The sequence below is a fragment of the Balaenoptera ricei genome, chromosome 1 (assembly GCF_028023285.1).
Source record: "Balaenoptera ricei isolate mBalRic1 chromosome 1, mBalRic1.hap2, whole genome shotgun sequence".
Lineage (NCBI taxonomy): Eukaryota > Metazoa > Chordata > Mammalia > Artiodactyla > Balaenopteridae > Balaenoptera > Balaenoptera ricei.
Window position 1 is genome coordinate 114,904,710 of NC_082639.1, and position 23,284 is coordinate 114,927,993.

Sequence of the window (23,284 nt, forward strand, 5' to 3'; positions counted from 1 at the left end):
TTCAAGGAATTCATGGAAAAGACTCTGACAAGTACAGGTTTCTGGTAACTGACTATACTGCTGAATTGAGTGAATAAGCATTTTCAGAACTCTAATGGAAAACTGATGAATTCATAAAAGTGGTAACAAAAGATCAAGATAAAAAAATTAATTACATGGGACTGAGTGAACTGATGAGGATGATAATAATTTTTGTGACTTTCTGTTTGAATAAAAAAATAAAAAAGAAATCTCTTGCATTCTTATACACTAACAATGAAAAATCCGAAAGAGAAATCAAGGAAACAATACCATTTACCATTGCAACAAAAAGAATAAAACACTTAGGAATAAACCTACCTAAGGAGACAAAAGACCTGTATGCATAAAATTATAAGACACTGATGAAAGAAATTAAAGATGATACAAACAGATGGAGAGATATACCACGTTCTTGGATTGGAAGAATCAACATTGTGAAAATGACTATACTCCCCAAGGCAATCTACATATTCAATGCAATCCCTATCAAACTACCAATGGCATTTTTCACAGAACTAGAACAAAAAATTTCACAATTTGTATGGAAACACAAAAGACCCCGAATAGCCAAAGCAATCTTGAGAAAGGAAAACGGAGCTGGAGGAATCAGGCTCCCTGACTTTAGACTCTACTACAAAGCTACAGTAATCAAGACAGTATTGTACTGACACAAAAACAGAAATATAGGTCAATGGAACAGGATAGAAAGCCCAGAGATAAACCCACACACATATGGTCACCTTATCTTTGATAAAGAAAGCAAGAATATACAATGGAGAAAAGGCAGCCTCTTCAATAAGTGGTGCTGGCAAAACTGGACAGCTACATATAAAAGAATGAAATTGGAGCACTCTCTAACAGCGTACACAAAAATAAGCTCAAAATGGATTAAAGACCTCAATGTAAGGACAGACACTATAAAATTCTTAGAGGACAACATAGGCAGAACACTCTATGACATAAATCACAGCAAGATCCTTTTGACCCACCTCCTAGAGAAATGGAAATAAAAAAAAAAATAAACAAATGGGATCTAATGAAACTTAAAAGCTTTTGCACAGCAAAGGAAACCATAAACAAGATGAAAAGACTACCTTCAGAATCGGAGAAAATATTTGCAAATGAAGCAACTGACAAAGGATTAATCTCCAAAATTTACAAGCAGCTCATGCAACTCAATATCAAAAAAACCCAAACAAAACCCAATCCAAAAATGGGCAGAAGTCCTAAATAGGCATTTCTCCAAAGAAGATATACAGATTGCCAACAAAGATGTGAAAGGATGCTCAACATCACTAATCATTAGAGCAATGCAAATCAAAACTACAGTGAGGTATCACCTCACACCAGTCAGAATGGCCATCATCAAAACTTCTACAAACAATTAATGCTGGAGAGGGTGTGGCGGAAAGGTAACCCTCTTCCACTGTTGGTGGGAATGTAAATTGATACAGCCACTATGGATAACAGTATGGAGGTTCCTTAAAAGTCTAAAAATAGAACTACTATACTACCCAGCATCCCACTACTGGGCGTATACCCTGAGAAAACCTTAATTCAAAAAGAGTCATGTACCACAATGTTCATTGCAGCTCTATTTACAGTAGCCAGGACATGGAAGCAACCTAAGTATCCATTGACAGATGAATGGATAAAGAAGATGTGGGACATATATACAATGGAATATTACTCAGCCATAAAAAGAAACGAAATTAAGTTATTTGTAGTGAGGTGGATGGACATAGAGTCTGTCATACGGAGTGAAGTAAGTCAGAAAGAAAAAAACAAATACCGTGGACTTCCCTGGTGGTGCAGTGGTTGAGAATCTGCCTGCCAATGCAGGGCACACGGGTTTGAGCCCTGGTCTGGGACGATCCCACATGCCGCGGAGCAACTGGGCCCGTGAGCCACAATTACTGAGCCTGCGTGTCTGGAGCCTGTGCTCCGCAACAAAAAAGGCCGCGGTAGTGAGAGGCCTGAGCATCGCGATGAAGAGTGGCCCACACTTGCCGCAACTGGAGAAAGCCCTCGCACAGAAGCAAGGACCCAACACAGCCAAAAATTTAAAAAAACAAACAAAAAAACCAAACAAAACCAAATACCGTATGTTAACACATATATATGGAATCTAAAAAAAAATAAAAGGCTATGAAGAACCTAGGGGCAGGACAGGAATAAAGATGCAGAAGTAGAGAATGCACTTGAGGACACGGGGATGGGGAAGGGTAAGCTGGGACGAAGTGAGAGAGTGGCATGGACTTATATGTACTACCAAATGTAAAACATATAGCTAGTGGGATGCAGCTGCATAGCACAGGGAGATCAGCTCGGTGCTTTGTGACCACCTAGAGGGGTGGGATAGGGAGGGTTGGAGGGAGACGCAAGAGGAAGGAGATAGGGGGATATATGTATATGTATAGCTGAGTCACTTTGTTATAAAGCAGAAACTAACTCAGCATTGTAAAGCAATTATACTCCACTAAAGACGTTAAAAAAAAAAAAGTCAAGAAACATTGCTGGAGAACCTGTGGAGAAAAGGGAGCCCTCCTGTACTGTTGGTGGGAATGTTAATTGGTGCAGCCACTATGGAGAATAGTATGGAAGTTCCTCAAAAAAGTAAAAATAGAGTTACCATATGATCCTGCAATTCCACTCTTGGGCAAACTCTAGTTCAAAAAGATATATGCACCCCAATGTTTATAGCAGCAATATTTACAATAGCCAAGACATGGCAGCAACCTAAATGTCATCATTAGATGAATGGATAAAGAAGATGTGGTATATATATACAATGGACTATTACTCAGCCATAAAAAAGAATGAAATAATGCCATTTGCAGCAACATGGATGGACTTAGAGATTGCCATACTGAGTGAAGTAAGTCAGACAGAGAAAGGCAAATATCATATGATATCACTTATATGTGGAATCTAAAAAAAAAATGTTACAAATGAACTTATTTATAAAACAGAAATAGGGCTTCCCTGGTGGCACAGTGGTTGAGAATCTGCCTGCTAATTCAGGGGACACGGGTTCGAGCCCTGGTCTGGGAAGACCCCACATGCCACAGAGCAACTGGGCCCATGAGCCACAACTACTGAGCCTGTGAGTCTGGAGCCTGTGCTCCACAATGAGAGACCGTGATACTGAGAGGCCCGTGCACCGTGATGAAGAGTGGCCCCCACTTGCCGCAACTAGAGAAAGCCCTAGCACAGAAACGAAGACAATCAATCAATCAATAAAATAAATAAATCTTTAAAAAAAACAAACAAAAAAACAAACAAAAAAACCAAAAACAAACAAACAAAAAAACAGAAATAGACTCACAGACATAGAAAACAAACTTATGGTTACCAAGGGGGCTAGCAGGTGGGGTGAGATAAATTTGGAGTTTGGGATTTACATGTATACCCTACTATATATAAAATAGATAACCAGCAAGGGCCTACTGTATAGCACAGGGAACTATACTCAATATCTTGTAATAACCTACAATGGAAAAGAATCTGATAATGAATATATATATATATGTACGTATATAAAACTGAATCACTTTGCTCTACACATTGTAACTATACTATTGTAACTAAACTTCTATTTAAAAAAGTATTTGCAAATATATTTGCACAAAGATTTCTATTGTAGAATTTTTATAATAGCTAAAAACTGGAGACAACCTAGTTGACTTGCTAATAAAACACGAAAGATATCCAAGATATATCAAGTAAAAAATGCAAGTTGCATAACTATATGTGTAATATGATTGTACTTGTAAAAAATTCTATGCCTTTGTTTATAATATATTTTAATATTTCTAGAAAAATATACCTGAAAGTACCCTTTTGCTCCATTTGATTTTTTATCGTGTAAGTTTATGTATTCTTCCAGAATAATAAATTATTAAAAAGTTGTGTTAAACCTGGCCACAAAGGATGAGAGATATTATAATGTATATTTACATTGAGTTGGATAGACTCATTTTTCAACCTGGCTCTACCATTGCTAGCTGTGTCTCTAAGCTAGTTACTTCACCTCTCTATGTTTCAGTTTCCTCTCCTGCAAACTGAGGATAAAAATGATCTCATTTTTAACCTCAGTGGTTTATCTTAAAGATTAAATGAGATATTGCATGTCAAGTACTAAGCACAGGGCCTGGCACATACAAGGACTCAGTAAGTATTGATGGTGGTGATGATGATGATGGTAGTGACAGTGATAATAAGTATTCCTTTTTCTTGCAGTTCTCCATGATCTGTGTCCTAGTTCTAGGACTCAGACACAATCATCTAGCAAGAAGTCCTTTAGGTGTGATAGCACCAGCATAAATAATAGGCATTTGCACCAGGGATCATAGAAACAAAGGAATGAGGATGTGTATAAAAATCACGAATACAGAGTGTGAGGGGTATGATGTGCTGGTCCACTGTGTTGTGAAGAGGGAGGGAGTGGCACTTGGTCAGAAGTACATGCCTGTGTGGTGGATCTAAATGGTGAGTGTGTAAACCATGCGGTAAGAGTCCCTGTGAACCTTAGAGGAAAATTGGCTGAGGCAGGTGCTGCCTGCTACTGGGGGAAGAAGAATGGACTGGTTGAATGGAAAAAATCAAATCTGCAATCAAGTTGCCTGCTAGATGCCAAAGAGATGGCTGCCCAACCACCTTGATGGGATGCTGGCTCCTGGACTGGTAATGCCTAAATCAACCTGCTCATGTGATTTTGTCTGTATTCCTTATGATACTCAGGGACCCAGCCAAGGGAGACTAAGAGTATCAGCCTGTATTTTGCTTTATGTACTTCAGAAAGCATTTGCATGCTATTTCATGGTCTCGTGTTTCTCTGGGTTGTATCCTAGGAGCAGGGACTCCCAGCTTCTCCTTTAGCATGTCTCCTTCCAGGAACCTTTGAGTCTGACATATGCCATGTTCCCTGTGCACCAAAATAATAGAATTCTAGGGTTGAGGATGACCCTGGTATTCATCTAGTTCAATTTTCTCACTTTATGAATGAGGAAATTGAGGTCAATATAGGGAAATATGCTTGGCCAAGTTCATAGAGCTAGTGTCTTCAGAACCAAGACTAGAACATCCATCTCAACAGCCCTTAGCATACTTTTGCTCTACCATAAGTTTGACCTGTAGGGGATCATCACAAAGCAGATTCAGAGATGACAAGAAGCAGTTTTCCTTTGGTTTTTATACCTAATGGCAAGATGTCAGACAGCTTAGAGAATGAAAGAATTTGATTAATGGGTGACCATTTTCATTCCATGTCATCCTGCTTTCACCTCTGTGTCCCCACTACTTTAAGAATCACTTTGTAAACTAACTTGGATTGGTTGTGATTGTATATCCTTAAAGGCTATGTACCTAGCTAATATTAATATAGAATTTTTAATATGGAAATGTGAGGCATGTTTATATCCCTGGTAGTGAAAGAAGCTCAAGAGTAGAAGTTTGTTGGAAGTCAAAGAGAGAAAAACCAGGACAAAGAATGGCCCAACCTTTTTTGGGGCAATGAAACCTATACTTAGAATTCGTTATTTTCCCTTTTTTTTTTAATCATAATTGCAGATCAAAATATAGTCAATGTTCTAAAAACCTTCTTTGCATTTTTAGTGAGGAGTTTTGATCACATTCAAGAAGACTTCTTGAACTGTGCTGCTGAGAGGGTCCAGGTTTCTGAAACCGCAGCCACAGGAAGGATCCCAGACTTTCAACTGGAGATTCTATGTGCAGGAAATATGCTGGGGGGGGGGGGGTGGTCACACCAGCAAACACGAATGCTGGAGCTCCATTTCTGCTGCCGGGGAGAGAAGACGGTCAGTCCCTGGTTGTGCTGCCTGCGGGCAGGACCAACTCACCTATGACACTGAGTAACATCACCTCACTATGCTGGACCCCCAGGCCATTGTCAGCCTTACAGGAGTAGTTTCCAGAATGTTTCGTGGTCAGAGAGAGGTTGAAGGATGCTCCTCCTCCCAAGGGAGCTGAGCTGCTCCCCACGGCGACATCCTCATGATAAAACTGGTACAGGATCGGGGGAGAGCCTCTCTGGGCCTCACAGTGAAGCTCTACCATGTCCCCCACCACAGCCTGGGCCCTGGAAGCCCTGAGGGTGAGGACAGGATGAGACACTGGAACTGAAGGAAGAAAGATAGTTAACCATTAGTTCATGCTGTTTAAATATGTTCCTCCATAGAAAAGACATTTCAAACAGGAAAATGTTTTTCTGTTTTTAATGACCTTGTGACATCACTCAGAGCTCAGCTATAATTTCTTCAGATCTGAAGAAACAAACCATTTGTGTAGTGTTATATATAGTCTGGAATACTTCGATATACAATCTCAAAATTGTTTGGAGAATCTGAAAACAGAGATTAAATTGAAACCCAAGTATCTGAGAAGTCAAAAGACAATTGGAGAAAAGGAGAAATCAGTTCAATAGAAAATGAGAAACAGGGGAGACTGCTGCTTACATAGCCAGGGATGTAACTGAGCCTTGGCCGCATCAAAAATAAGACCCCAAAGAGAATAAATATTGATCAAGTTATTGGCTCATTTTCATATTTATTCATTCATCAAAAATTAATTGAGCAGTTTAAAAGTCTCAGGAACTACACAATATGCTGGAGATTCAATAGTGAGAAAGACACAGTCCCTGCTCTCATGAAGCCTGCAATCTAGATGACAGGATAGAGTAATTAAATAGAAATACAAATACATAATTAAAACATTGATAATTGATACAAAGTAAAGAATAGGGTGCTATGAAATGTATAATAATGGGACCTGATCTAGTATGGGTTAGTCAGGTAATGCTGCCTCACAAAGTGACATCTGAATTAACCAAGTGAGGAAGGGAATGAAGACTGCACAGGCAGGCAAACAGTGTGTGCAAAGGCCCTGAGCTGAGAAGAAGGTGGGAGCTTTTGAGCTGTTGAAACGAGGTGACAGCAGCACTAAGAGAAGGGTTTGAAGAGTGCCGTGAAATAGGAGGCTGGAGAGCTAGGCAGAGCTTCACAAGCCATGGTACGGATTTTGATCCTTCTTCACAGAGCAATGGGAAACCTGTAAGTGTCTCTATACAGGGGCATGAGATGATCAAACCTGTCTTTTTTAAAGACAATTTTGATCTCAGTGTGCAAAATGGATTGTAATGGGACAGAAATGGAATGGAGAGGTTATTAGGGGTGGAGTGGTGGCACTGCAGTAATTGAAATGGTGGTAGGTTTGACTATGACAGTGGCAGTAAAGATAGAAAGAAAAGATCCAAGGAATATTTTGGAAATAAAATCAATAGGAGTCAATGATTAACTGGCTATGGAGACCAAGGGAGAGAAATGGCAAGGGAGCCTCCTGGGTTTTTGCCTTGTATATCTGGATGAATGGATGTGTCTTTCACAGAGCTAGGGACACTTGGAGGAGAACCAGATCTGGGGGGATTTCCATGAGTTCAGTTTTAGAGATGTTCAAGTTCATGAGCCTTTAAGAGATATGGCATAAGCAGGTGCTCAGGTAGGAGGTCTCTTTTGGAGATAAAAGTTTAAGAATCATTTATAGATGACACCCCCAGGATCATTCAGAGAAAGAACATATATAAGAGAAGAGGGTACATGCAGGACAAAGCTCTGGGACACACCAATGCTTTTATAGTTTGTCTATAGAAGGAGGAGCTAGTAAAGGGAACTGAGAAGGAGTGGCAGAGAAAGGAGATCCAGGAAGGTGAAGTCATTGAAGCCAAGGAAGGGAGGGTTTCAAGAAGAAAGAAAATACAAACAGTATGTACTATTTCTGAGAGATCAAGTAAGGTGAGGATTGGAAAATGGCTACTGGATTTAAAGCCATGGAGGTCATTGGTGACCTTTGTGAGAATCATTTTTTGTATAGAGGTCAGAAGAAACCAAGTGTTAAATCCTAGTGGGTAAGGAGGAAATGGAGACAATCTGTGCAACTGACTCTTTCTCAGAAGTTTAGCCATAATAGAGCAGTGGCTGGAGATGTAAGTGGGACCAAGTTAGGGTTTTTTCTTAGACATGGGACAGACATAGCATGTTAAATGTCAATGGGAAGGATCCTATAAAGCAGGAGAGAAAGTTGTTCAAAGTGTCTGAGAATGCAAGAAAGGATGGACTCTAGAGGTGAGATGGAGATTTTCACCTTTCATAGGAAGCAGTCTTCTATACCTTAGGAAGAGGAGGGATGAGTTACTGGATGGATACAGAGACAAAAATGCAAATGGTGGTGGGAGTCGAGGGTGTGATTGTCTGGGAGGAAGTAAAGGTGTTAATGAACTGGGGGTTCTGTTGAGGTCTGAGAACAATAATGATTGGAGGATTTTATTTTTTTTAATTCCTGTATTAAAAAAATTTTTTTAAACATCTTTATTGGAGTATAATTGCTTTACAATGGTGTGTTAGTTTCTGCTTTATAACAAAGTGAATCAGCTGTGCATATACATATATCCCCATATCTCCTCCCTCTTGCGTCTCCCTCTCTCCCTCCCTATCCCACCCCTCTAGGTGGTCACAAAGTACCGAGCTGATCTCCCTGTGTTATGTGGCTTCTTCCCACTAGCTATCTATTTTACATTTGGTAGTGTATATATGTCCATGCCACTCTCTCACTTTGTCCCAGCTTACCCTGCCCAATCCCTGTGTCCTCAAGTCCTTTCTCTACATCTGCGTCTTTATTCCTGTCTTGCCCCTAGTGATTGGAGGATTTGAAGAAACAAGTAGAGGGATAGGAGGTTGTGGTCAGGTGATTGGAGTAGTGTATGTACCGGGCAGTGGGTGGCAGAAAGAATGACAAGACATGGTGTTGAGTGGGTCATCCATGTGGACGAGTTATGGAATGATGGCAGAGTGTAGGGTAGAGAGGAAGACTATGAGTGAGGTGCCAAGCCTGCACTGAAAGTGGGCATGACTAGGTTAGCCCATGACAGACCAGGTAGGAGAGAGAGTGCTATAGCTGAATGAGAGGTAAGTTGTCAGGAGAATGATGTTGAAAGGTCTTTTAGCAGGAGTTCTGGCTGGAGATCTGAGATGTTCTGGGACAGGGGCAGGAGAATCTAGAGAGAAATTCATGAGCCAGTGAAAAGATGAGTTGGCCTTTTTATTGATTGACTGACAAAGGAAACCCCAACTAAATCTCTTCTGAGGTGAGACATGCTGAACTTTACAATTTCCTTTCTTGCTGATCATTGTTGGCCAGGATGAAATTTGTGTTTTAAAAGCCTTTATTCCTATGTTAGGAAACTTTTGGTCACAATGTCTTGCACTACTGCTACCAGGAGAGGCAAAGCAAGCAAAGGGAAGGTGAAAGTTCCTGAAAATGTAGAATACAGAACTCTCAGTTGGAGGCTGTGTAGCAATGATGTAAATGACCCTGGGGTACCTCCAATCTCGGCTACAGGGGAAGGTGGGGGAGATGGTCTGTCCCTGGCTGTGCTGTAGTTGGGTCCACTTACCTCTGACACTGAGTGACACTGTGTTACTGCGCTGGGCCCCCTGGCCATTGTTGGCCTCACAGAAGTAGTTCCCAGAATGCTCTGCCGTCAGAAGGAGGTTGAAGGAAGCTCCCCTTCCAGAGGGGCTTGAGCTGCTCACCAGGCTGACATCCTCATGATAAAACTGGTACAGGATCGGGGGAGAGCCTCTCCAGGCCTCACAGTGAAGCTCCATCACGTCCCCCACCACAGCCTGGGCCCCGGGAGCCCTGAGGGTGAGGACAGGGTGAGATACTGGAACTGAAAGCAAAAATGAGTTAGTTGATACCAGGATCTTTTCCCATTTCCTCTATTTTTATTTTTCAGAGGTTACCTCTGTTGATTATTTGGTGACACTTTCGAGATCTTTTCTACGTGTAAGAACTCTTATTCTTATCAACACATAAACAAATGCATAAAAACCCCACATACATGCATGGGATCACAATATACATACTGGTCTACAACCTGATTTTTCCCCTTAGCAAAATATCATGAGCATCATTCTATGTTATTACCTAGAGATCTATCTCAGTCACTTAAAAAATCAGCTTTATTGAGGTATAATTTACATGCATAAAATGCAACTCCTCTAAATTTAAAATTTGATAATTTAGGGTAAATATTGCTTGATTATTTTTAACAACAGCAAAGCATTCCATGGTATGAATTTACTGTAATATACTTAAGCAATTCCCCATTATGGAACTTTAGGTTGTTATTGTTTTCTAATTTTGAATAAGGCTGCATTACACAATTCTGTATATATATCATTGTATTTTGTCAATGCATTTCTTAGGATAAATTCTTCGAAGTGGGATTTCTGGGATTGGGATATGGGCATTTCAAATAATGATATATAATGTTAAATTTTTCTTCAAAAAGTTTCAACCAATTTACACTTGCACTAATGGTATGTAAGAGTTTCCTTTCCCCACCCTCTGATCAATTATAGTCATATAAATGCACAGGCTTATTTTTCTTATCATTTCTCTTTTCCTAGTTTTAAACTCTACAGTTGTTCCATCTGAAGAATTGACTTATTCTATCCTATGGGACCTTACAGTTTATTATTTGATTTTTTATGGACTGTTAGTGAGCTGTAATTCATTAATGACGAGTTGTTCTCTATAAAGTATCCAGAAATTATTTACAAAATGAAAACTTTGAAATCTGTCATTAATTTTTCTAAATTATTAAGTCAATTTTTATCCTCCATTATGAAATAATAATAATCATAAGAAAGTTGGTTTTTTAATTTCCTCTTCTCCCTCTGAATGATTTTCCTTTGTTACATATATTTTTTACTTTTTCAGCATTTAGAATAGTTGCTTTCTATTCTGTAACCATAACTCTCATATTGCTTAGCCTTTGTTATTATGTCTGAATCAGTGGTTTTCAACCATATCTGTACAATATTTTCAACTGAGGTTGTGTTAAAAAATGTGGATTCTGAGACCCCATCTGAGAGATTCTGAATTTAATTGGTCTGGAGAGAGCTTAGTAAAAAGTCTCTTTTCAAAATTCCTAGGTGATTCTAATATGCAGCCAAGGCTGAGAACTACCGATCTGAATAGATTCAGTATTCACTTTTCATATCATAGTTTCCTCATTTTGAGTCTTTTATATTGATTCATACCTTGGCTGGCTAGAGTTTGTCATCAAGTAATTTTTCAAGAAGCGTTAATGGGTACTAAGTTCCCTGAATTCTTGCATGTTTGAAAATGTTTTTCTGATTTGATATAAAATTCTCAGTTCTCATTTCTCCTCTGAAAGTCCAAGTCTGAATACCATTCCTCTCTCTTTTAGTATTGACTTCTGTGTAAAGACTAAGACCAACTGCATATTTTTTCTTTCTGAGATGACTGCTTTTTTTTTGCCATGATCACACACACACACAGGTGGGCACGTGCACACACACACACACACACACACACGTATATTTTTAGCCTTGAAAGTCAATAACCTCATCAGGATATGTCTTTTGATCTACATATTCAAGTTTTCTTTACTTCAGGAAACTTTTTATTATGTCTTTGAGTTTTGTTTCTCTCTTTAGACACTTAATTATCCACACTTGTGGTCTTCGTTGTCTGATCGCCATACTTTACTTTCTTTTTCTTTTTGCCTTTTCTGTGTCTTTCTACTTTGCGTTCTGTATTATTTTTCTCAAACCAACTCTCCATTCCATTAACAGATTTCGGAAGTATGCATTCTCTTCTTACTGCTTCAAATTTGGATTTTGTTTCTAACATAGGTTTGGTTTTTCTCCTGAGCTCTGTTATATATATGTATATATATTTTTTCTTTTCTGTTATCTTATCATCTCTTTTTTTTTAACATCTTTATTGGAGTATAATTGCTTTACAATTGTGTGTTAGTTTCTGCTTTATAACAAAGTGAATCAGCTATACATATAAGATTCTCATATTGGACTTGTTTTCTTTATGGCTTTTACTTCAATGAATAAAGTTATATTCCGAGTTTTGTATTTGCTTGAGAAAGCTGTGTGTGTGTATGAGGGGCGGGTAGTGTTTTAATGACCCAGGGCTGTTGATAGATTCAAAATTGGTATATCTTATTAGCTCACATTCCCACGAAATTTCTGTGTCTCCTCTTTGCAGTATATTCCCTTGAGAGAAAAAAAAAAACCCCAGATTATTCTGCCAGAAAGTCTGCATGGCTCACAGTGAAGCTTCTCAACTTGTTTGCTAATTTAAGGCTAATTTACTTCTGTTCAGTTGATATAAACAGTTGCAAAGATCAATGTTCTCTCCCTGCTCTTTTTTTCCTCATCTCATCTCAAAGACCTTTTTGTTCATGAAATTACAAATGCTGACTGAGGACCTACTCTATGCCAGACACCAAGTAGGCACAGGGATGAGGTGCAGACCAAAACTGATAAGGTTCCATTCTCATGAAGCTTATACTCTGGCATTGAGGAAGACAGACACGAGACGGGAAATAAAGGGGTTTCAGATATTGCTAAATTTGAGAAGAAAATACAGCATCATAATGAGAAAGAGAATGTCTCAGGGCTTGGGGCTTTCCCAGGTAGATTGGCTTCAGGCTTTGGAGTCTGGGTCTCAGATCATTTACATTTTTAAAATAATCTCTTTACTCAACAATTTATATTGGGGTAATGTCTTCCTCTGGCCATGTTTCAGTTCTATGATCTGAAACAAGAGCTATCGAGGAGCAAGAGGTCTTTCAGATCCATATGTTCCAAGATAGGACCATAGTAATAAGAACTCCAAATGGACTCATGGGTTCCTAAGACCACAGACTATAACAGAAACTTGCCTAATTTACAAATTCTGACCAGACCACACTTGCAGTTACAATCACACTCTGACCAGTTCCTGCTCCCAAAGCCCTAAAAGTGCCTCCCCTAACTTCCCGCTGTGAGAGATGATGAGACTCTGTCAAACTGATGCTCTCCCTTGCTTTGCCAGCTAAACGAGCCCAGCTCTGGGGCACCCACAGGTTTCCCTGGTTGTCTTGTCTGGGGCTTTGACGAGTGTCGCTCAGCCTCTCCCTCACTTTGTTTCTTCCAGAGCTTCATGGATTCATGGCCTCTGGGTTCCTATTCCAACTCAAATCACAGATTTCTGGGGCTTTAAGGGACACGAATTACTGTCTTATCTAACTTTCAATAGAAGGTGAAAAGCAAGACAAAGAAAATTTAAAAGTTTTGCCCAAATTATGAGCTAGCTATTTTCATACCCAGGGCTAGAATTCAGATTTTCTGACCCACGCTGACATCAGACAACCCGAGCAAGATGTTTTTCATGTACACTGGCTCTTTCTAGGAAACCTCAGAGGTCTTTCTGTGCATATCATTCCTAGAAAAAGTATTTTCTTAAACGTAGTTCATTACATGTCATGTTGTCCCAAGTGACCCTGCTCTCTTGACCATCATTTGTTGAATTAGAGGTGAGCAGTTGGTTTAAGAACATTCTATGTATAGACTTGCCAGTGGCCTATGAGGTGTCTTAGAGCTAGGCTGCTTGACTAGTTGGAAGCACCGCTTTGGCAATTGGGACAGACGCTGAAATACAGAGCAGGACGTCATACCCAGAGGTCCAAGGCAGTCAATGCTGAAATTAACAGAAGTTTTGAGTAAAGATAAGTTATAAGATAGAGTCATAAGAATGAGGGTGGAAAGCACTTAGGAGCAGTAAGAACAATGGGGCAGAAGGACATAGAAAGGAAATAGCTGATGGGCCTAGGAGTAGAGAATAATGAAAGCTTCTAGCTCATCAAACATCAGCATAATCTGTTTTTGAGAAATAAGTTGAATTCTGAGAGACCTCTCAGTTCTTATTCCATGAGTCTGAATATAATGTCTTTCCTGTTTTTTGTTTTTTGTTTTTTTTGTTTTTTTACTCCCTGGATATCCTTAACAAACCCTCACCCACTGGAGACATGGGGTTTTTTTTCTTCTGATCTAAAATGATCTGATACACCAGATTCAGGAGTTTTCTATTTATATTTCTCTTCTCTGAAAAGAAAACTGAACTTTTACTCTCTACTAAACAAAGATTCCAAGTGTAAACAGAAGCAATTTTGCTCCTAAAATGACACTTTTTCATGGTTCCATGGGCAACCATGAGCTGTACACCTATGGTTTGTATACCTTTATAAATGTATGTCATACTGCAACAAAAATTTTAAAAACATAATACAATGAAATGACATTTATTTTACTGGGTTAAGTCAAAGGATCACGGAAACCCCAGTAAACAAATGAGCTGGTTTCCAGGAAGACATTTCCTCCCTTCCTTTCACCTTCAGCCCTCTTTAAACCTACTGGAAGAGCTTGAACTTCTTGAGAACCCTTTGGAGAAAGTAAGGTCTTGCCCACTATATGCCCATATGACTGTGCTTGTAGCTAAATTAATATGTAGGTGTTATTGAGGAAATATGAGATGCTTCTGTGCATGGAGTTAAGAGAAATTGGCTTGGAGACTGAACATACAGGGCCTGAGAAGATAATTTGAGAAAACAAATTCATTTGCTAAAAGCTGGGAAAGGTGCTGAGCTATCATAGGGGTCTGGCTGAGCCAGGGTAGATGAGGATTAAGGCCCACAGATAGCTGGTTCTATGAGAAGGGAGCCAAGACGGGCATGAGGTTGATTGGGGTAGGAAACTGGAAGATCCAGGGAGACCTCTGAAGGGGTTGGTGCGAGAGGATCTGGGTCAGGGATGGGTCACTGGCAGGAATCCAGGGCTTACCGGTGACAGAGAGTCTCAGGGTCTCACTGCTCTGGGGGCCAAGGCCATTGTCAGCTGTGCAGTAGTAGTTCCCAGAATGCTCTGCAGTCAGAGAGAATCTATAGGACGTTGTTCTCCATAAAGTAGTTTCTATCTTCATGAGCAGCACACCTTCACGAAAAAACTGATACCAGATGGGCAGAGAACCTCTCTGAGCTTCACAGTCAAAGCTCACCTCATCTCCCACAAGAGTCCGGGTCCCAGGAGGGTTGAGGGTGAGGACAGGTTGAGACACGGGGACTGAGGGAAAGAAACACTTAGTCAACAGGTGCATCTGCCACTTCCTGGTGCTTTCAATCAGTGGCTAGTGAGTCTTAAGTCCACTGGCCCTCAGGGCAGCCCAGTGCCTCCTAGGCTTTTCTCCCCAGCTCTCTCCTGTTCTCTATGCTGGTCTTCTCCTTTCCCATCAGACCTGGCCCTTCTCCTCTCCTGTCTCCCTTTGTTAGGTGACCTCATTCCTGTTTTCCAGAGGAAATGATGTTCTTGGGGAAGAAGTCCCTTATCTTGCTTCCACCAGACTGACAGATTTACCTTGTCCCATTCCTTTGCCATATGACCGTGGAAGATCTGTTCCCTCACCTGCCAAGCCTCTCTGAGTCTTGTTATCTGTCCCTGCTCTACACTTCTCCCTTTGCTGGGATTGGCCTCAGGCCTCTGCCCTTAGCCCATTTCTGTTCCAGATTCACATACTCTTCCAGGACCCTCTCCTCTGTTCCTACACTCTCCCTGCATCCAACCTGACCCTCTCTATTTACAGGTGAGAAAACTGAGTCAGGAAAAGGTTAGGAGATCCACCTGTGGTCCCTCAGCAGGCTGTTTTCAGGGCCAGATAGGACCTGAGTCTGTCTCCTTAGTCATGGTCTAATGCTGAATCATATCATCTCCTTGAAAGTGGAACTGGAGTTTGCCACCAATGAAGGGAACAGCACAGGGCTCTACAGAAGCTATTTTCCTCTCACTACCACAACTACCTTAATAGCTTTCAGGGTAAGATGGCATCAGATACTGGTAAAGTAGGTGGTGTAGTTTGGGGTGGTCTAGTATGGTGTAGTAACCATAGTTACATGATTGGAGTAACTGTGATGTTGCTACCTGTCTGTATCCTACATGGATTTGCACATTGGTTATTGCCAATAATTAATTGCTGATTGGAACAACAGATATCTCCACAACTCTGGGATAGAGAAATGATTTTAGAACTATTAAGATTGATTGGAAACTCAAGCATCTGGGGATTTGAAGGATAAAGAAAGAAAAGAGAAAAACAGTGAATTCTGTAGATGCCAGGGACCAAAGGAGGGGAGAGAGGGAGATGCTGAAGACATATTAAGGGGTGTGATGGTATCTGAACTTGTCGAAGAATGAGGCCCACAAGATAGAGACAGTTGTTCAAAGACCTGGGAGCCAATGGGGATATTAGAATGGTGTTATTGACTGAACTGTGTCCCTCCTAAATACATATGTTGAAGCCCTAATCTCCAATATGACTGTATTTGGAGATAAGGCCTTTTAGGAAATAAATGTCAAATGAGGTCATAAGGGTGGGGCCCTAATCAGATGGGACTGGTGTCCTTATAGAAGAGGAAGAGAGAGGCCTCTCTCTCTCCCAGGGCACAGAGGAAAGGTCATGTGAGGACACGGAGAAGGTGGCCTACTACAAGCCAGAAAGAGAACCCTGATTAAATACCAATCTTACTGGCACCTGATCTTGGACTTTTAACCTCCAGAACTGAGAAAATAAATTTCTGTTGTTAAACCACCCAGTCTGTGGTATTATGTTATGGCAGACTGAGCAGACTAATATAGATGAATTGGGGAAGAAGCAGGAAGTAGGTAAGGGAGTAGAGATTTGTTGGGATTCAGTAAGAGGAAGATTAGACCCAGGAATCGCTGGACTATTTTCTTTTTTTGATTGACAGAAAAATCAAAGACTGAGTATCATCTAAACCAAATAATGGTGAACTCTGACAGAATCTGGACCCTGAAAAGTTTTCACAGCTATGTTAGGAGAGTTTTGGTCAGACTGTGTATTTTACTGTTGATGATTCACTGTAAGGAATTCCTGAGAGTGTAGTCACAGGAAGGAGCCCAGATCTGCCAAGCAGAGGCAATGAACCTGCCATGATGCCATGTGAACCAAAAGCCTGTGAATTTCTGTAGCTGCAGTCTTTAGACTGTGGGGTAACAAACAACCTGACCCTGTGACTTCTGGTGGTCAGACTTACTTCTGATGGAGAGTGGCCTCTCCTCACTGCCTGGGTCCCCAGGCCATTGTCTGAGCATGGGAGTCACTCCCAGAATGTTCTGTGGGCAGAGAGATTGAGGGATGTTCCTCTACTATAGGGGTCTGGGGTCCTCAGGATTTCAGTTTCATGATAAAACTGATACAGAATTGAAAGAGAGGCTCCCTTGGTTTCACAGGGAAGATCTGGAACTCTATCTCATTCTTCCCAACATCCTGTGCCCTAGGAGCCCTGAGGGTGGTGAAAGGATGTGTCATTTGGAACTGAAAGAGACAACGAGGTAGTGGGAGGGAGGGAATCCCTGCACATCCTTAAATCAAGGAGGCTTATGAAGAGACATGGCCCCAGATTGTTCCAGTTCTAAAATTCTGTTTGTTCTGGCTTTATCCCAGGAGCCACTGCATTTAAGCTAAAAAGTAATTTGTAAATATGAAGAATCCAGACATGTGCCAGCCACTGAGTACTTTCTCTGACCTCCATTTCTAGGAGTTTCCAAAAGCTCCCACAACTCCTTCTATCCTTAAATCCCACTCCTGTTAGTCTCTAACTTCTGGTAGATTATTCAGAGTAGTAAATTATTGGCAACTATCAACATTCACTCCCACCCAACCACCTTGTGGTCTTCAAGAAGTTTGAAAAGCCATCCCTCAGATAATATCTGGCAGACACACCTTTCACATTGATGGTCACTGGGTCACTGCGGAAGGAGGAGCGACTATTGCTGGCAACACAGTAATACTCTCCATCATGACTGTTTTTCACCACAGGGATCTTGAATTCTGATTTTGAGTAAGTGTGAAGCTTTCCTTCTGTCCTCGGCTTTTTGAATTTTCTGTACCAAGAAATTGTGATGGGCCCTGGAACTCCATTTACTGAGCAGATGAGCACCAGCTCCTGCCCTTCAAACACCAACTTTGGGCGAGGGTATATACGGACGTCAGGAACAACATCTAAATGAATAAAAATGACATGTGGGATTCTTGGTATTGGGGTGTCACAGAATAAGCCATAGAAGAAGAGTCTCAGAATGGGAAGGGCTAAGTCTGCTGACCCGATGGGAAGTTGGCCTGGAATAGAATTGAGCTTGTTCCTTGGGACGAGGGAGAAAGTGGTGGAGAGACTGTGGTCCATCCATGGTTTGGGAGAACTTCAACTCCCTAATGAACTGGTGGAGCATCTGGCACAAGAAAAAGAGGCAACCCTGCCCACCCTCCCCTCATGCCCTACCTGTTAGAACATGGACTAATCATTCTGGAAATTACACCCGGTGCCCAACAGTGGTGTTGCTTGGGGGGAAGTGGTGGATGGTGAAGGGGAGGGGAAGACCTGCCATCAGAGGTGCTTGTTCTGAAGCTGTAACAACTGCAATGGCTAGGTGGAAATCAATCATTGGCATATACAGCAAGCTTGCCCTGGAATAAGCACTTCTTAACACCTCTGCCAGTCAGTTAGATGGTCAGAGGAGGTGGACCCATAACAGTCCTCCTAAAACTGGGAAAATCTGTGATGAAAGTGTTCTATACTCCAGGTGGCTGTGGTTTTACACTAGGATGTTGGCTTAGGGCAGTGCCTTTTTGAGTCATCCTGGGGGTTTGAAGAACAAGGGAAGATACCTGGGAACAGAGAGGGAGTAGGGTTTGAGATTGGGGTTCCATCAATTATGCTGGGGGAGATCCTATACTAGAAATTACTATGTTGTAACTGTTGGGTAACACCCTCTCCACTTCCTCTCAATTTTCCAGTCCAAACTAGGGACCTAAGAAAAATCTGTTGCCTGTGACTGGAGAACAAAGATTAATAAAATCTGGACAGTTTAGAAGAAACATAGAACCTTCTTTTTTGCTTAGGAATGGGAGTGAATTTATGGAGAATGCTACCACTTTCACCCCTTCCTCACTCAGGAAAGCATGCATCCCAGATCTGCATCTTTCCTAATGCTCAAACACGTCTCCTATGAGACAGGTCAAATTTAATCAGAAGAGGCATTTGACAATTGGTTAGCAGTCATGCTTGAGGACCTACACAGTTTCAGAGACTTAGGGAAAAGTAATCGTGGGTAAAACACCATCCCTAAAGACAGCAAGTTGAAACCATTTAGTCCCCAAGCTCTTGTCCTTTGTTTTTTTATTCTTAAGTGCTCTGCTCCAGGGATCTAGCATTCTAGGAATCTGTTCATCTGGCTAAGCAGAGTCCATCCAGCCCAGTCGGAGGGCTCTGCCATAGCCCATGGCTTACGCCTATAGGCCTACCAGGGAAAAAAAGTGGTGTCAAGGAAGAGAAACTTCAGAAGAAAAAGAAAGAGTTGTTTCTCATGGGATTGAAAGAAAAAAGTAAACAACTGCTGTGCCACTCTGCCCGGCTCTTCCCAGCCCCAGTCTTAGCAAGTCTCACCTCACTAACACTCACTTTTCACCTGTATGTGTAATCTCTGGCTCTGTTTCTGGACAGAGGGAGTCATGCTCTGTGCCTGGCACCAGTAAGACCCTGAGTCTTCTCTCCATATGGTGGGGATCCGGAATTCTGGGGAGCTTATCCAGCCTGATCCCAGGGACTGTCTGTCTCTGAAGAAGTGAAACTGGAGCTGGACATCTGGCCTCTGTGGAGAGAGCTGGGTCTCACAGGTCAGAGTCACTGCTCCTCCTTCGGTGGGCTGGGTGGAGCTGGCTCTCAGCACAGGACTTGGAAACAGCTCTAGAGAGAAGAATCACAACAGGCCCTGGAGCAGTGAGGCTTGGAACTGCTCTGGAGAAAAACACAGTTCATCCTCAGCACCAGCAAGCAGAACATACAAAAGCAGGCAGAAGAGATGCCACCTTTGATTCCTAATATCCTTCAGCCCAAAGCACAGTAGTACTTTCTCTGTTCCTTGTAGGATTGTGCCCTGAGGTTCAATGGTATTACAGTCCACCCTCTTTATCCTCTACAATCTCAGGGGTCCTCCTTTTGACTATCCTATTTCACAAAATAATGAAGGCTTTACCTTGGACTTCGATTTTGACCGAGTTTGAAAAAACCAACCGATCATCTTCCTTAACTCCAACACAGTGATATTTGCCATTGTCCTTCAGACTTGCCTGATGAATATGGAAGTCAGAGGATTTTTCAAAGACTTCCAGGACTTTTCTATTCTTGTACAGCTTTATAGTATTCAGTACTGTGTTTGCCTTTGCTCGGCATCTCAGAATCACAGATTCTTTTTCAAACACATCAAGTGGAGCCTGCAGGATCAGGTTGGCTGTAGGAAACACAAGGGCAGTTTGTTTCATCTGGTTGTTTCTCCCTTCTTTTCATTATTATTCCAATAGATTTTATAAGAAAGGGACTAGGAAAAAGGATTCTTAAAATAATTATCATTTCTTTTTTTCTGGTTCTATCTATCTATCTATCTATCTATCATAATCTATCTATCTATCTATCATCTATCTACCTATCTATCTATCTATCTATTTTATATTTTATTTTTTGGCCATGATGTGCGGCTTGTGGGATCTTAGTTCCCCAGCCAGGGATCAAACCCGTGCCCCTGAAATGGAAGTGCAGAGTCCTAACCACTGAACCACCTGGGAAATCCCTCTTTTTTTCTGATTTTAAAAGGAACACATATGTTTGAGAAAATTTTGTAAACGGAAATGTAAATTAACCTTATTATCTCACCACCCAGATTTTTTCCAGTTCTTTTTTCTATGTACATGTATATGAGAGTCTGTGTGTATTTCTTTTCTTTTTATGAAATTAAAATATTTATCTACTTGATAACTTGCTTTTCACTTACTTTGCTATGAACACTTTCCTATGTCATCAATATCATTCCCTAATCTGGTTTTCAATGACCACAAAGTTTTCCTACAATGGCAGTAAGGTAATTTATTTAATGAGTTTTCTTTTCTTGACCATTTAATGTTCTTCAATTTTGGTTGTATATATCTATGATTATTTCAGTAGGTAAATTCTTAAGAGGGGAATTGTCAGGTCAAAGAAGCTCTTAGCTCTTTGTTACTATACTGCTTCCTTGTTCACTAAATTAAAGAGCATTATAACTAGAAAGATACTGCTTCACCTCAAAACAGGTGGCTTTAGGACAGAAATGGAAATTTCTGTCTATCTGTCTATCTATCTATCTATCTATCTATCTATCTATCTATCTGTCAAATATTAACAAATCCTCATGTAGATTATTATTCCAAATAAATTTTATAAGCCTCAAACTATACATGGTTTCAGAAACCATTCAGATAAACTGCTTCTCAAATTTCCTTTTACCTGAGCAGTTTGTAAAATATATAAATTCCTGGGTCCTATTTCTATAGCTTTTGAATTAGTAAATATAGCTGAGTTCTGGGTAACTTTATTATTTCTAAACTTTTTTCTTTCATTTCTTTCCCACCTGGAGAAAAGAGCAAGCTCACACGATTACTCAGGAGTGAGCCCTGGGCCTGGCATCTGTAATCTCCAGATTCATGGACCTCATGGGTGTTTCCTGAGGTTTCACTTTGTATTTCTACCAGAGGATACTGATGGTACCATTTTATTTTCTCTGATGCATCGAAGTGAATTGTTTTGCAAGTCAGTGTCACATTCTCTCCTTGGAAGACAGTGGTCCATGGAGGATGGAGGAAAATTACAGACTTTGGTTCAGTTGCTGTGGATGAAAGAGAAAGAATCTGAGGTGGAGTGGCCTGCAGTCCCCATCACAGTGGTTTGTGAGGCTCAGACTGGAGGTCCTGGCTTTTGGGAATCCCTAAGAAATCCCCCTGGGAAAGTCACTGATTGCTCAAGTCTGTGTTTCAACCAAAGCACTCACCCAGCAGAAAGTGATTGCTGAGGGGATGACAATGAGCAAAATGATTTCAAGAGGGTGATATCAGGCAAGGTTCACTGCCAAATGTCAATGGGAAATAAATGGTAGGTTAGTCTGTTATGGAATTGGATCCTGGGAAATGTCATCCCCTGCCCCTGCCACTTCATCATGTTCATAAACTCATAAGAACTTCCCAGGGAGTTGTTAAAATCACAGTTTTGCACATTCCAAAAAAGAATATATCATATTAAGATTTTGGCACTGGAAAAAGCTGGAGAGATTAACTTGTCTAACACCTTCATCTTATAGATTATGCCCAGGAAATGCCCAGAAAAATCCCATCATAGCTAATTGTGGTAGAGCAAGGAATGGACAGGTCGTTAGCTAGAATCCAGAGGTGATCTAATTAAGGATGAAACACTGGGCAGCTGATTTTGGACAGGAGAGAGGTGGTAGTGAGTTCTTGCTATTTATGAGTCCTCAAATATCCAAAATACTCTCTGACCCAAAAGATTGGCAATTAAGTGTCAGAACTTAAAAAAAATGTGGGATAAAGACAATTTGTCTTCTCCCTCAATCTCCTCTTTTTGTGCATTTCTTCCTTTTAAGGGCCCATTTGTTGGATGTTCTTATGCTCCCCACACATTTCCTGGAGGATCTTACTCCTAAAACTTTAGAGAATGCAACATTCCCACTGGTATCTCCACAGTGTGATGTTTTCAGAGAAGTTTTGCAGGCTTGCTGATTGGAGAACATCTTATCCCAAGTCCTGCACATTTGATATGGAGTTAAGATGTCCTGCCTTGTTATCTGGGGTCCATTTGCAATAGGAGTAAGTGCAGGACCTAGTGAAGGCCAGGAGTTGCTTGTACATTTGCTGCTTCTTCCAGGGAGGGCCAGAGGATGACCACGTGGCTATCCTGGCTCTTGGGCAATGCCAATAGACCAGGTGACACTTTCACATCTTTGCCGACCTCAGCAAGAGAAACAGGAGATATTAGAGATCCTCAGGCAATCATCACAAATATTTCATATTTATTAGGGAGACACTCTTATCCAGGGACACTGAAGTACATAAGAAAGGAGAACTCACCAAACTGTCCACTGACAGGAGCTGTAAAAATATAAAGAGACAGAGATGAGCACAGAGCAAGGAATCTTTGGCTTTTCGAAGGGAATGCTTGTTTTTTTTTTTCATTCATTTATTATTTCTTTCATTAAAATTTATTTTTTAATGTAATAGTCATTTGTCAAATGTCTATTTATACTGGTCATTGTACTTGGACTAAAGCGTGAATAAAAAAGATGAATAAAAAATGGTATCTGATAAAAGAAGTTGATTGGTGGGATAAACAGAAACCTGAAGCAAAATAATATAATTATAATGCAGGGTATATGTGCAGTAATAGAAATACACATGGGGCATCTTGAAGGCAGAAGGGTCACCCATCCCAGTATGT

The 23,284-nt window shown here is 40.8% G+C and overlaps 1 protein-coding gene across 1 annotated transcript in view; it reads right to left on the reverse strand.

The window, feature by feature from the left end:
- The window catches only part of FCRL5 (Fc receptor like 5), a 45,487-nt gene that overhangs the window by 15,291 nt on the left and 6,912 nt on the right, over nt 1-23,284 (reverse strand). The window contains exons 2-9 of the mRNA XM_059902445.1: nt 22,918-22,938; nt 21,411-21,665; nt 20,007-20,261; nt 19,433-19,717; nt 17,698-17,976; nt 14,745-15,023; nt 9,488-9,766; nt 5,883-6,161 (exon numbers count right to left, since the gene is read on the reverse strand). Coding sequence (XP_059758428.1) covers nt 5,883-6,161; nt 9,488-9,766; nt 14,745-15,023; nt 17,698-17,976; nt 19,433-19,717; nt 20,007-20,261; nt 21,411-21,665; nt 22,918-22,938 — 1,932 coding nt within the window. The remainder of the gene's footprint in view (nt 1-5,882; nt 6,162-9,487; nt 9,767-14,744; nt 15,024-17,697; nt 17,977-19,432; nt 19,718-20,006; nt 20,262-21,410; nt 21,666-22,917; nt 22,939-23,284) is intronic.